The following is a 14,949-nucleotide window of genomic DNA, read 5'->3' as shown; positions in this document are numbered from 1 at the left end:
CTCCCTCCCAGCGTCAGGGAGGCACCCAAAGCAGTGGTTCAGTGCCATCGGAGTACAATGCCACAGCGTTGATGGAGCACTTGAGGGAGAAGGAGGAGCAGATCCTGGCACTGGAGGCTGACATGACCAAATGGGAGCAGAAGTACTTGGAAGAGAGCGTGATGAGGCAATTTGCCCTGGACGCCGCCGCCTCTGTCGCCACTGAGAGGTACATGTAGATGATAGTTATTGACATTTCATTCTCTGAGCCATTGTTTCAGACACTGGTGCCTCACATATGTTCAAGGTAGGAGGTTAGTTTATGGTCATACTGCAACTCAGGGTTGCTCAACGTAATGCAAGTTGCAGTCCCTTCATAGAAGAAGGGAAGAAGAAGTGACAAACTGTGTTTTTTTTTTTTTACATAGTAACGTTACTACTAGGGTTGTCACGATACCAAAATTATGACTTTGATACGATACCTGCCATAAATATCATGATACCCGATACTTACGATACAATACCAGAATTCGATACAATACCACAAATACGATATGATACCACAAATACGATACTCTTCTTTCTGGACAGTTCTTTTGCCAGTTGAAGGTTCTTTGCCAAAAAAAACAGCGTGTCAACATGCTCTACACTCAGCCTGGAACGACTAGTACTGCAGATAATGCCTGATGAGCTAAACACTCTTTCTGATGCACAGCTTGTGGCAGGAATGGACAAGTACTGTCTGGCAAAACAAGCAAGATTTGGCAGAGTGGCTGAGTGGATCTTCCACCAGGTCAAAGGATCTTCAGTGGCACTTATTTCTTTCATGTGTTTGTACTGCAGGAATTCACTTATCGGTTGGTCAGCTGGTTGCAAGGGGTCACTAGCCTCTTCTAACCCCTTCTTTTCAAATTTGATGGTTGACAGCAGACTTTTTAGATCAGTTTTCTTTTTTTTTGTCCCTCCTTGACCTTCCTCTTGCTGCTGATGCTGCTCTCCTGTTCGGACCTGCTCCACTGAGGCTTCATGACGTTTTTGCAAAAGATGTTCCTTCACTTCTTCCTCCATTGCAACAAAAGTGTCCTTGAACCTAGGATCCAGATATGTTGCTGTATTAATGACAATGTTCAGCTTTGTGTCTTCATATCTTGAGGCAAAGTCTGATTTGATTTGGTCTTTCATGTCACCTGCAATGACGCGTTCTCCATCCCTCTTCTCCAGAAAGGAAAATAACTTCCATTTCAGAGGCAGCACAGAAGACAGTGTGGGTACCTTTTCTCCCCTTAGCGCATCAGTTAGGTCACTTATCGGGTCAAGTATCTCAAACATTCTCTAAATTTGCCACATCAGAATCTTTTGGCATCAGATGCCACTTCTTTCTGTTTTCTGCCAAAACAGCACAGACAGCTTGTTGCTGTTGACAGAATCGGTCCACCATCTCAACGGTGTAATTCCACCGGGTGGGCTCATCATGAATGAGCTTTTGCACAGGAAGATTTAAGATCTTCTGTTTGTCTTTCAGGCTCCTTTGCATTTTATTTGACCTGGAAAATGCAGACAAGGTTGTCCGAAGCCGACAAGCTTGTTTTAATGTTGTCCAGGCCTAAAGCCTTGCCCACTGCCAAATGTAGATTATGCCCAAAACAGGGTATCCAAGTGTAATTTTCAAATGCCTTTTTGTTGTTGGAGGCATTGTCAGTAGTTGTACCAGCCATTTTTGACATGTCCAATCCCTATTTTTCACACACCATCTCCTCCAGCACTTCATGGATAGAATCTGCAGTATGGTCTGAATACAAAGGAGTACATCCTAAACACCAGGACTGCATTTCCCAGGTTTCTGTTACGTACTGGATTGTAAGTGCCATGTGCATCAACTGCCCTGCTTGTCCAGATGTCAGTAGTGAGAGCAAAACAAGGCTGGCATTGAAGTTGAGCCTGAATAACCTGATTGGTCTCATTGTAGATCTGTGGAATTTCATTATTCATGAAATAATTTCTGCCTGGCATATCATATTTTCTGTCTAACGCATGCACAAGATTCCTAAATCCAGTTTTTTCGACTGTGTATATCGGCACCTGTTCAGTACAGATGAACTCAGCCACTGCTCTGTTTAACCTCTTCGCATCTTTTGAGCCTCTCTCATATTTCTGCTGGCTTTCAAACACAGCTGGAAGGGAACTCTGTCTCTGTGTTGCTGCTGACTCTGCTGGCATCTGTTTGACTGTCTGTGGGAGTGGGTGGATAAACAATGCTTAATTTACTTGCATAGTGAGTTTGATATTTTCACTTCATATTTTATCTTAATTCATGGAATAATTATTTTGCCTTAACTAAAAATAAAAAGAGTTAGCTCAAGATCCACCCTCAGGCTCCACCAGCATGTAGCCATTTTGCATCAATTGTGTTTCATTTAGTACACTTTTGTGTGCATTGTGACCTCATGATCATATAGGCTTGTCGTCAAACTAGGCTAAGGCTACTCGTGTTAGGCTGTATATGGGTGAGCTTGGGGGTGTTCATGTTTATAATCACATTTGCTTACCTGTCGTTCTTTGAACTCTTTGAAAAGTTCGGGGTGTCTTTCTGAAAGGTGCTTTGCCATGTTTGACGTGTTGCCTCCCTTGGTCTGTGTGGCTTTGAAACAAGTTTTGCAGACGGGTCTCTGTATGTCAGTGGGCTTTCCTTCACTGTCTGCAATGTAGCTGTGGGGGACCAGGGTACGCATAAAGCTGGGAGAGCAGGTAAAGTTGGAAAAATAGGGATTTTATTCACCCAAAATATGTACAATAATGAGGATGGGTGAGAAAATCAAGCAAAAGTGACAAATTAGAAGAACTGTATAACTTAACATAATTAAACAGAATTTAGATTAAACAACAGTGAGTGCTCTTCTGATCAAGGGACACTAAATTCGCCATCTCCTAACTGCAGAATATATACATGGCTGCCCAGTCCATAGTCCATCGCAGGGGTGTGAAGCCACTCCTCCGCTGTGGTGCAGATGCCAAGTTTCCTGACACCACCCTCTTGCTGATACAGAATGGCACAGTCCAATTAGCCAGGCTGCCCTACTTAGAGAGGTGTGATGCAGCGGCTCAGTCTTTTGCCCGGATGGTCGGCTGCAACACATTGACAGGAAAGTTAACAACTCAACATTACTCATATTCAGTTCATAATTGGTATGGATAGTTTGCAGCCGCCACAGTAGCCAAAGTACTTCCAGATTTCACTTCTGGCATCTTTTTTTCCAACAAGCCGAGGATGGTCGGCAAAAGCTCCTGCACTTGATGCCATGTCTCCCCTGCGATCACTCGCTGTGAGTGAGCGCTGCCTGTTGCGTGTGTGAGTGCTGGGCAGCCCCGCCCCCTTGCAGTCAATGCGTGCAGGCAGCATGACAGGGAGCGGAACAGTGAGTGCGCTCTGATCACGCGCTATTTTAATGAAGTATCGATACTAAAAATATGCAAAATCGTATCGGTTTTAACGTACGGGTACCGCGGTACCTTTTTAGTATCGATACACCATGCAACATTAGTTACTGTTCATTTGTCTATCGTGTCGTTTTTATTAATAGTATTTGAATGGCTCGTGCTCTTATGTGGTGGAATGCGTGGATCTGCTGCAGGTTTGCTGGATTGATGCGTCATAATGAGGTTATTAGGAGGTAATTCAACTATAGTAGGACAGCACAGAAGGCCCAGGTATAAAATGCACGGCCCGCCACTGGTGTCTTATTACACCCCTAGAAACAAATAATCATAGCTGTAGCGTCATAATGAGCTTATTAGGAGATGGCTCAAGTGTAGTAGGACAGCACAGAAGGCCCAGGTATAAAATGCACGGCCCGCCACTGTTTTGTCATGTGACCAATGATGAGCTTATTAGGGCGGTATGGAAAATTGGCTCAAGAGCTCCCCCTTTTGAGTAGCCCCAACATTGGGTTTCACCTAGCTGTATGAAATTTGGTAGGTATGTGTAACGTGATGGGACATACAAAAGATCCTCTTAGAAGTATGCCCTAAACCAGGGGTATTCAATTAAAATTCCGAAAGGTCCAGATTGAGAAAATCTCCTCGTGCAAAGGACCGGAACATTACAATAATATCTAACTTGCGCTATTTAGTGCAATATATATATTCAAGAAGCCTAGTAGTAGTAACAAAGTCTCTGTGTTTTCTTTATTTGATTTGACTGTTGTCAAAGTACACATCAATTATATTTTAAAATATAATATATGATTACGTTTTAAAATTTAACTGGATGGATTATAAATAATACATAGAAATACAATAATAAATGTTCTTCTCTCATTTCAAGTAAAATAAGGGCTCCATCTAAAAATTAAATATACAGAAATTAATCTTTGAAAACCTTGCATCTTAAAAAAAATGTATGAAAAGGTAAAAAGGAAAGTGTGGCTGGAGTGAACTTTTTTTCTTCTCTTTTGTTGAATCCATTTCACATCATAACTGTCTCAGTCAACTTTATAATAAACAATCTACACATCTCAACATCTTGCCCTCATTTCAGACTGGAGTGTTTGGTCTAAAGATGTGTGTTTGGTCTCGTAGTGGCGTTTCACATTGGCGCATTTAATAATGGCCACGGTATCTGAACATACGAGTCGTTTAGTAGCGCCAGCAGGAAGAATGAACAAATAAGAGTTTGTCCATTCTTTGTTAAAGCTCTGTTTTCGTGGTCCACTGGAGTTGGCCATTTTCAATTTGATGACGTTTTTGTACCGTTTCTCCTCCTAGAGATTTAACCCGATTGCCTCCAGATTTGGTCAGTATGCTCTTTAGAGTAGTTACTCAAAGATCAAAAATGTATTGAACTATATATCCGTGGTGGCAAAAAAACACCATTCGCCATGAAACAGGAAGTTGTTGTAACTCGGCCGTACATTGTCTAATCTTCTCCAAATTTCTCATATGTCGTAACATCCTGACCCTGAAGACATCTATATGACAATTTAGAATCATAGTAATAGCGCAACCTAGTGGCAACAGTAAGTTATAGGTTGTGTACTTTGACATCCTGCTCCTCACAGATTAATCAGATCCCTCTCAAATGTTGTCAGAAAAGCCTTAAGACCTTGATAATGCTTCATTGTGGAGATTGTAAGAATTTGTTAAAGGGCGGCGACGTGGCGGCTTGGTGAATTTCAATCCTTCGCCATGAACACATAAACTGATGTAACTCGACTACACATCATCAGATCTTTTCCAGATTTCACGTGTTTGATTAGACTCCAGGCCTGAAGACATCTGCAGGCCAATTTTTAATCATAGTCATAGCGCCACCTACTAGTAACAGGAAGTTAAAGTCTCTATACTTTGGCTTGTTTCTTTTAGTAAGTAAATCAGATCAACATCAAATTAGTTCCACACAAATGTAAGTTTATGCCAGTTCAAGAAGCTTTTGATGTTTCGTCGAACGCCATTGCCGTGGCGACGCAGTCTTCACCGTGAAAAACGAAGGTGCTACTGACTACTACTACTTAAAAATGCTCGAAACTTAAGACTTGGCACACAGATTTAAAGCCCAAAATGTTGTTAAATACTATGGTTTTAACGCTTCAGAATGGCAAGTTGGCTCAATAGCGCCCCTACTAAATTATGACAAAGCAGCCCATGCAGTACGTTTCACATAGATCAGCGGTGTCAAACTCAAGGCCCGTGGGCCGAAACCTGGCCCACCATGTCATTTTATGTGGCCCGCGAATCCGCCAGCAAAAAAAAATAAAAATTAAAACATTTTTTTTAAGTTAGACTAAAAATATCCCCATAGTCAAAATTATTAGATAGAAAGTCGAAGTTATGAGATTCTTTAACACAACCGTCATAGAAGCAGCTCTTTGGCTGGTTACCCTATATTTGACATGGAAATGTATTGTGAGTACATTGAAGACTACTTTAAACGTGGCTTTACAACAGATGAAATACTTCACGTGGGATTGTGCAAACGCACCAAAGATTTTAAGCTTTGAACAAAGTTATTGTAATTACTTGTGTTTGATATTGGTCTTTGCTATTTTCTTTAAAAGTTTGATAGAGTAATGTGGGTTTCTTAACCCTAAATTAAAAAATAATTTAAGTTATAGTAACAGAAATGTGCTTAAATATATTTGTACATTTATATAGCTGCATGTACAACATTTTAACACTTGAATAAACAATAATCAAATGCAGAGACAGTTATTTACCAATATGTGAGTAGTGACATTTACACAGTCTTACATTTACAACCGGCCCTTTGAGGGCAACCATGATGCTGATGTGGCCCAGAGTGAAAATTAGTTTGACACCCCTGACATAGATGTACAAAATTTGGTAGGCACATCTTTAAGGGCCATTCTGAATTTCTAGTGTCGTTTTTGCCATTTCCAGGCGCTGTACTTAAACGAACTCCTCCTCGGGAAATAATCAAATCAACTTTAAAATTTGGTCGGTACAATCTAAAGACCTTATTGATTAAAAGTTACTCAGTTTCTTGTTTCGTGAAAGGTCGTTGCCGTGGCGACGCATTCTTTGCTATGAAAAACGAATGTGTTTTTGATGCGCAAATGCTCATCCCCCCCTCAAGGGGGGGTGCAGCGTGACAGAACAGGACTGCTTGGGTGCAGTTGTCTGCTCAAAGACTGCAGGGGCAGGTCAATGTTCTAGAGTTAGCGCTCAAACACTTCCTGCCATATTTTGAAGGGAAAGCATGTGCTTGTCCTGTGGGACAACACCTCTGCTGTGTTTTCACATAAACCATCAAGGGGGCACCAGATCTGCAGAAGTTGCGACGGGGGTCACCGTGCCCTTCTGACTTGGGCGGCCCCTCGCCTGACCAGCCTTCGGGCAATGTACCCACCAGGAGAACGGAACCAGGTTGTGGTTTTCCTGTCCCGTCACAAGCCTCCACCGGGAGAGTGGCCGCTGCATCCAGACGTGTTATCGACCCACTGCCCCCACTCCCTGACGGAGAGGACCAGTCCAGAGGATCTTCTTTATGCCTTTCCACCATTCCCTCTGATCTTGCCAACGCTTGTCAGAGTTCTTCCCCGACAGGAGGGACCTCCTGTCGCAACTAGAAGGTCGGATTTGGCATCCCAATCCCTGCCGCCTTCAACTATGGGTCTGGCCCAACTGGATATTGAGTGGCTGCATAGAACCAGTCAGACTGACTATTCTGAATGCCAGGGTGCGATCTACCCGCCTGCAGTACGAAAACAGGTGGAAGCTGTTTTCTGACTGGTGTGCGGCTCAGAACAAGGTCCCAGTACAGTGCCCCGTGCCTGCTGTACTGAGTTTCTACAGTCCCTCCTAGATAAGGGCCGGTCTCCCTCTACCCTTGGAGTATACGTGGCCGCTATTTTGGGGCAGCATACTAAGGTCGACAATGACACAGGAGAGAGCCACAGACTGGTGTCCCTCTTCCTAAATAGGGGTTCTGCGATTGCGCCCCCCGAAGGCCCCTGCATGGGACCTACCCTTGGTACTGGACACCCTATGCTTGCCTCCTTTTGAACCCCTGGCACAGGCGGAGCCGAGATGGCTATCAGCCAAAATGTTTTTTCTCCTTGCCGTCACTTCAGCTCAACGTGGGGGCGAGCTGCATGCCCTGTCGGTGAATGAATCATGTCTGAGGTGGAACTCAGATGGCTTGGGTGCCACTCTGTGGCCTAATGCAGCGTATCTCCCAAAGGTGTCACATATCAACCAGCCTATCCAGCTCACGCAGTTTGACCCCCCCCCCCCCCCCCATCAGGAGAGGAGAGGTCAAGGCTGCTGTGCCCAGTGTGGGCCCTCAGAGCTTATGTGGAAGCCACCGCTTGGAGCGACCGCGCCCGGCCATCCAGGGTGAAGGGCCACTCTACCAAAAGTGTCTCCACGTCAAGGGCAGCCCTGAGAGGTGTGCCTGTGGAGGATATATGTGCTGCGGCCTCATGGGCATCACCGAGCACATTCACCAAACACTACAGAGTTAACGTTGCCACCCCTCACCCACTGGGAGGGTTCTTTGGCCAATTTCCTCTACCGGAGCTATACGAGGTAGTTACGGTGATTCTTCGTGACTCTGTTGATATAAGTCATCCAGTGTTAAGCACTGCCTCTGGCAGTCAGTAAGGATGAAATAGAACGAAATCGTTCGAACTGAGCTCAGGATGACACCGGAACTTATTGACGACGGGGGTCATCCGAGGTCACAGGTGACTTTGTTGATATAAAGACTCGACCTGCGCAGGCGCGAGACAGAAGATATCCAGTGTTAAGCACTGCCTCTGGCGGTCATCCAGGATTCATAGAACCGTAGTTACTTTCGTAACTTTCGTAATTTTATGTTCTAGCGACCGGACATTAGCTTGTAGCAGGCTGGGTAGTGGAATAACCTTAGGTCCAAGCTGTTTTGTTCTTTTCCCGACTCTCTTCCCGGGTCGATCACAGCTCTTCTGATGGTGTTTTGTTCGGACGGTCTGGCTGAGTGGTCGAAAGATTTTGTGGACGATGATCATCTCTCTTAATCCAATCCTCTAACTGTGTCTACTGCTACTGCTATCTCTGAATCATCTTGTTTCTCTCTCTCTCTCTCTCTCTCTCTCTCTCTCTCTCCCTCTCCCTCTCCCCCTCCCTCCATCCATGTGACTTTTAACAAAGAGCGTTTGCTTATGGAGTTTTCATTCGTGCATAATGAGTTGTTTACAGTTTTAGTTAGTTTTGGAGATACGCCATGATGTAAGTAATTTTATGCGACGTGAGGTGTGTACAATAAAATCAAACGCCACCTAGCCTACTTTATATATTATACTAGATAGGTTCACCTCTGAGCTTAACCCTACAAAAAAGGGGCCTCTGCCTGAGTGGTGGTTGCGATAGGTTTGGTTTGGTTGGGGGCTACCCTCAGACCAAATCCCAATGGTCTCTTGAGTTTTGGTTTCAGGATTCAGCAGCAATGAATTGAATGTATGAGCATCACCAGTTTCTATATTTAATTATGTTTATTTTATTTTATCATTATTGTATTTTTGTTAATATATTTTCCATGCACTGTAAGTGACCACCTATCTCAGGGTTGACAAGCATTCAGAACAGGTCAGCAATTTAGTCTGAAGTCCTGTGGATGAGTTAGTTTTGAACTCTGTCCTGTTTTGCAGGGATACATCTATAGCAATGATGAGCCATTCTCCAAGCAGCAGCTATGACACCTCGGTGGAGGCTCGAATTCAGAAGGAAGAAGAGGAGATTCTCATGGCCAATCGGCGCTGTTTGGACATGGAAAGCAGGTAAAGCACTCTCCACATACATACAGCCTCCCTGAGTTAAAGCTGTCAAGGCAAGGCAAGTTTATTAGTATAGCACATTTCAACAACAAGGCGATTCAAAGTCCTTCACATAAAACCATTAAAAACATCAAAACATAAGGCAAACGAAAAGGAAATTTAAAAACAATTAAGCTGAGAGCAGCATTGATCGGGCCCTCGCAACTTCACGCACGCCGAGGGTACTGGCAGGACTCTGGTTGACGCGGCCGTGCATTTCTGTGACCATCATACACTGCGTTCATTAAGGTACAGCGTCTGGAAATGACAAAAACGACACTAGAAATTCATAAAAAATTCAAAATGTCTGACTTCCGGTTGGGTGTAGAGCATGGTCCCAAGAGACTTTCTTTTAAGTCCACATGTGATACATGTGCCCACCAAATTGGGTAAGTCTATTTGAAACGTACTGTGAGGGCTGCTTCGTCGAAATTTTGTAGGGGGGCGCTATTGAGCTGATTTGCCCCTCTGAACGAATAAAATCATATTATATAACTACATTTTGGGCTTGTAATCTGTGTGTCAAGTTTGCTTATGTTTCGAGCATTTTTAGCCTCTCAAAATGACCTTTGTTTTTCAGGGCGAAGACTGGGCCCTATTTTGGGCAGATTTAACAATGTACCTTGGAGTTACAACAACTTCAATTGTCATGAAAAATTGAGCAAAATGGATGCCACGCAACACCAAGGTTGTTGCATGAAATCTCATGATTTTGATAACTTTTCATTATAAAAGTCTTAAGATCGTGCTGATCAAATTTGAAGCCGATCACATAAATACTGTAGGAGGAGTTTGTGAAAATACAAAGCCTGAAAACGGAAAAAACTGACAAAAACAGCTAACTACTGTAGCGTCCCCTAGTGGCTGAAGGAAATGAAAATGTGAGGATATTTTACAGAATGCAATGTGGACATTTGTCTAAAAGTTCGTGATGATAGGTGCAATGGTTTTAAAGTTAGGTCAACTGATGTACAGAGCCACGCCCCTTATAAGTTCATCGGTCCATATCTTCTTAACACGATAAGTTATCAACAAGATTTTCAGGGGCTTTTGATGAAATCGATTTAATCATGATCCACATCAAATTTGGTAGCAATCTGGAAATCTGAATGGGCGGAGCTTCATGGTTAGTGTATTAATTGTAGACCAAATACAAGTGAACATGTGTGTCAAATTTCAAGTCAATCGGACAAGTGGGGTGAAGGCCGTGGTCTCTTAAGCTGTAGGAAGCGCTAGTGAGCCATTTTGTCATACCAGGGAAATGGGACCCATAAAATCTAAAATTTTCACACAGTGGAAAAATGACACAAAAACAAAATGGCCAACTTCCGGTAGAGTTTCGAGCATGGTCCCAAGAGACTTATTTTTAAGTCTCCATCGGATACATGTGCCTACCAAGTTTCATACATGTAGCTAAAACGTAGCGCTTGGGCTGCTCTTTTGAAATATTGTAGGGGGCGCCATAGAGGCAATTTAAAACGGCCAAGTCAAAAAATCATATAAAATATTTCTTCCAATGACCTTTGACACATGTAGAAAGTTTCATGAGCTTTTGAGCATCACAAGCCACTAAACATCAGCTTCCTTTTTCATGGTGAATGATGCGTTGCCATGGCAACAGTGTTCAACGAAAACTCACAATATTCATGATGATGCATCATCAATGTCTTAAGGCTATCCTTGCCAAATTTGAGACTAATCAGGTCACCTGGCTTGGAGGAATAAATAAAAGTAGAAAATTTGACATTTCCTTTAGCCAGTAGGCGGCGCTATGACTATGTGAAGATTTTTTTATTGAAATGTGCTTAGGCTTGAAGTATCATCATGCATAAGACATTTTGTGCAGTTTGGATAATGTACCTTGGAGTTGTAACAACTTTATTCTTCATGCCGAATGAGGCAAAATGTCCGCCACGCCACGTCAAGGTTCTTCCATGAAAACTCAAGAATTTGATAATTTTTCATCACAAAGGTCTTTTTTGTGATGAAGTCGATTGCATAAATTCTGTAGGAGGAGTTCGTTAAAGTAGAAAGGCTGAAAATGCAAAAAGTGACAAAAAAGCACAAAATCTGTAGCGCCCCCTAGTGGTTGAATGGAATGAAAATGTCAGGGTATGTTACAGGATGCAATGTGCACATATGCTGCAAATTTGGTAAATTTAGGGCAAATGGTTGAGAAGTTATGTGTATTGATTTACAAGCCACGCCCCGATAATGATCCACAGTAAATTTGGTATCAATCCGACTCAGCGTATAGGAGGAGTTCGCAAAAATGTGTTTTTCACTCAATTTAAAATGGCGGAAAATTTGTCTAAGCGGAGCTTAGGGGTCTGAGAGGCTTTTTTGTAGAGCTAGCGGAGTTGGACATGTGTGTCGAATTTCAAGTAAATCGGACATACTGGCAGAGGGGCGCCGCCGGTCCAACTTGTAGGGGACGCTAGAGAGGCATTTTGTAACACGCAATTACAACTCCCATATCACACGTACATTTTCACGAAGCCTGACACTTTTGCAAAATTTGGTGAGTTTTCATGCATGGCAAGTACCCCAAAAATGCTCCCAATGTGGACAAATAAAAATCAGAGGAATAAAAACCCTTACAATTTCCATAGGGCCTTCGCTAGCCCGACGTAGTCGGTTGCTCGGGCCCTAATTAGAAGAACAGTTGGTCCTCCGCTCCGACTACGTCGTTGCTCGTGCCATAATAATAAACATTTGAAGAACAATAGGTCCTCCGCTGCGACTACGTCGGTGCTCGGGCCCTAATAAGAATAATAAACATTAGAATAACAATAGGTCCTCCACTCCGACTACGTCGGTGCTCGGGCCCTAATAAACATTAGAATAACAATAGGTCCTCCACTCCGACTACGTCGGTGCTCGGGCCCTAATAAACATTAGAATAACAATAGGTCCTCCACTCCGACTATGTCGGTCCTCGGGCCCTAATAACAAACCCGCCTATAGGGTTAGAACCCTAACAAAAGGCAAGAAGCACCTGCAGGAACAACACACAATTGACATATGACAAGATCAAGGGGTCAAGACAGTAGGGGGCAGGAAGTTGCTCCCAGATGACATTTGATTAGCAAGCCTTTACTGCCCAAATGTGTATTTCTTCTACATAAGTTATGAGCCATTGTTCTAGTTTGATCTCAATTATTAAGTGATCCTGAAGTGAGCAAACACAACATTTGTAATCTCTTCAATTAGCTGTTTATTTACTGAATCTCCACCAATCCTGTCAAACTATAGATACACAACATAACTATTCTATGGGTCTTTCTCATTTCAATCAGGAGAGACTTCATTAGAATGATTTATTATACATGTATTACAGGTACCAACTGGTACCAAATAGACAGATGATAGTTTCTGCAAACAGGACAAATAAATTTGACAGGGCAACATCACTCCTGTTCATTTAGCCTTGCTTGGCAATATCAGATTTATTTACCATATGCAAAACAAATCTATTAGATTCTATTCTATATGCCATCTTTACGAACACCGGAAAATCAAGATACTTACTTACAAACACACTAATATATCTTTACAGAAATCCATTTCCTGGTTACTTAGTTACTAAAACATGTACATAAATGAATACTAAATGAACATAAAATGTTCATTTAGCAAGACTCATTTAACTTAGATTACTTCCTCACCCAACTGCAAACAGGAGAAATAAATGAGACAGGGCAACTTCACTCCTGTTTGTTTAGCCTCGCTCAGCAGAATGAGGAAAACGGTATCACAACATTATGGTCGTAAATCACTCTCCTGTCGTAACGCCTATATAAAGCAAAGTAAAGCGCCACCCTGACTAGCTTGTCAGTCATTTATAAAACTATTGCTAGAATATACAAGGGTGCTCACTATAAAAACATGTTGGCTGTACATGAAAACAAAATACATTAACACACATGTGACAACACATTGGTGGGCGTCACACATGCATAAGAATTGAATAGTGCAAAGTCTTTGGTGATTGGACTTCATCCTGAAGTAATATAACCGAGGGTAGGGATGCTGAGGTCAGATAAGGCCTAATGCCCTTGGAGTCCAGACACTGGTGATGATGAAAATGATGAGGAGGAGCAAGACTGTGATGATGACTGGAGGGTGGACTTTCTTTCCTTAAAATTTCAAATTTAGGGATCACAGTAATATTACAGTGCACAATGCTGGTTTTTCATCCTAGTTTTTGTCTGACTGTTATGGATGACAAATGAGGTCCAGTTGCAGTCTGGATGTATCATGCTCATAACCTATAATTTCTTTGTTAGCTCTTTGTGACACCAGAGGAGATAAACTAAACACGAGCTGGAATGAGCTGCAAGAACTGTTGTTGGTCTCTGGACTTTCCAACTGTGTACATGTAGCTCTGATGATGCAGGATGACATCACAAAAACTGTTCAAATTAATTACCTGTCAGTCCATCTGACTTCATGTTTACTTAGTCTGGATCAATTGAAGAACTAGTGGTGTAAACGCACTTGCATAGCTCTCAGGGTTTCCTTGTCTGTGGAACTTGTAGTGACTTTGGTTTCATTATGGTCCTCCTTCTTTTTCTGCCTAATTCAGGATAAAGAATCTCCATGCTCAGATCATAGAGAAAGACGCTATGATCAAGGTGCTTCACCAGCGCTCCAGGAAGGAGCCCATCAAGTCAGATGCACAATCTGCCATGAGGCCCACCAAGTCCCTGATGTCCATTTCCAACACTGGCTCTGGTGGTTCAGGAGTGCTCTCTCACAGCCTGGGCCTCAGTAGCTCCCCCATCACCGAAGAACGCAAGGACACCAGCTGGAAGGGCAGCCTGGGTAAGAAACAGAACCAGCGGTCATTACAAAGTATTTACCCCATGTAACACTTTTATTAAGAACAGCAGCTGAACGTTACTATGAGTGAGGATTGAGGATAGACAGTCACTTGTAGCTACGGTGCTTGTGAGTAAAGATTGCTCTCTTCTCATGTTCCTCCAGGGGGTCTGCTGGGTTACGAGTTTCGCACAGAGTCTCTCAGGACGGGGTCAATCTCATCATCTCCCTCACCAGTGCTTCCTTCCACCCCCATGACCGCAGGTCACTCGAAGACCGGCAGCAGGGACAGCTGCACGCAGACCGAAAAGGGACAGAGTCAGGACACCAGCAAGCTCAGCACTCCAGGCCTGCAGAGCATGACACTACCTGCTCGCCTGTTCAGTCCCAGCCCAATCTACATCCCGGACCGCATAGCAGGTTAGCTCACACTGTCTGTCAGACATATCAGTATGAGCTGATGAATGTCAAAGGCTCTGATCACACTCACACTATCTCTCAGTTGGGCAGTGATATCTTGTGGTAATCAGGAAAGAATTCAAGGGCAAATTCACAAAGAATTGATTGCAGCATCTTGTATATCACTTACAACTGATATCTGTGCCCTTCACAAGATGCCATTCACAAATGATAGTGCACTAATGATATTGCAGTGAAAACACTACTAAGTGCAATTTGCCTTTTTTTGCATCTGATCGCCGTTATCCTTGTGGCAAAGTATAAATGTTGCCTTGGCGCCAAAAACAGTAGGAGGAACAATGGCAAAGAGATAAAGATTAATGAAATGTTAAGACCGCAAGCTACAGGACCCAACCGAGGACGTGTATTCCTCAAAACT

General features: G+C 43.1%; 1 protein-coding gene across 3 annotated transcripts in view; it reads left to right on the top strand.

Moving 5' to 3' along the window:
- Nucleotides 1-14,949, top strand: part of amot (angiomotin) — a 76,532-nt gene that overhangs the window by 47,931 nt on the left and 13,652 nt on the right. For all 3 annotated transcript variants that reach the window (XM_079171458.1, XM_079171459.1, XM_079171457.1), the window contains 4 exons: nucleotides 12-208; nucleotides 9,123-9,251; nucleotides 13,876-14,114; nucleotides 14,277-14,531. In XM_079171458.1, the coding sequence (XP_079027584.1) occupies nucleotides 12-208; nucleotides 9,123-9,251; nucleotides 13,876-14,114; nucleotides 14,277-14,531 (820 nt within the window). The remainder of the gene's footprint in view (nucleotides 1-11; nucleotides 209-9,122; nucleotides 9,252-13,875; nucleotides 14,115-14,276; nucleotides 14,532-14,949) is intronic.

The sequence above is a fragment of the Pholis gunnellus genome (assembly GCF_910591455.1).
Source record: "Pholis gunnellus genome assembly, chromosome: 13".
Taxonomy (NCBI): domain Eukaryota; kingdom Metazoa; phylum Chordata; class Actinopteri; order Perciformes; family Pholidae; genus Pholis; species Pholis gunnellus.
The sequence above is the reverse complement of the archived record's forward strand: the minus strand, read 5'-3'. Positions and strand labels throughout refer to the sequence as shown.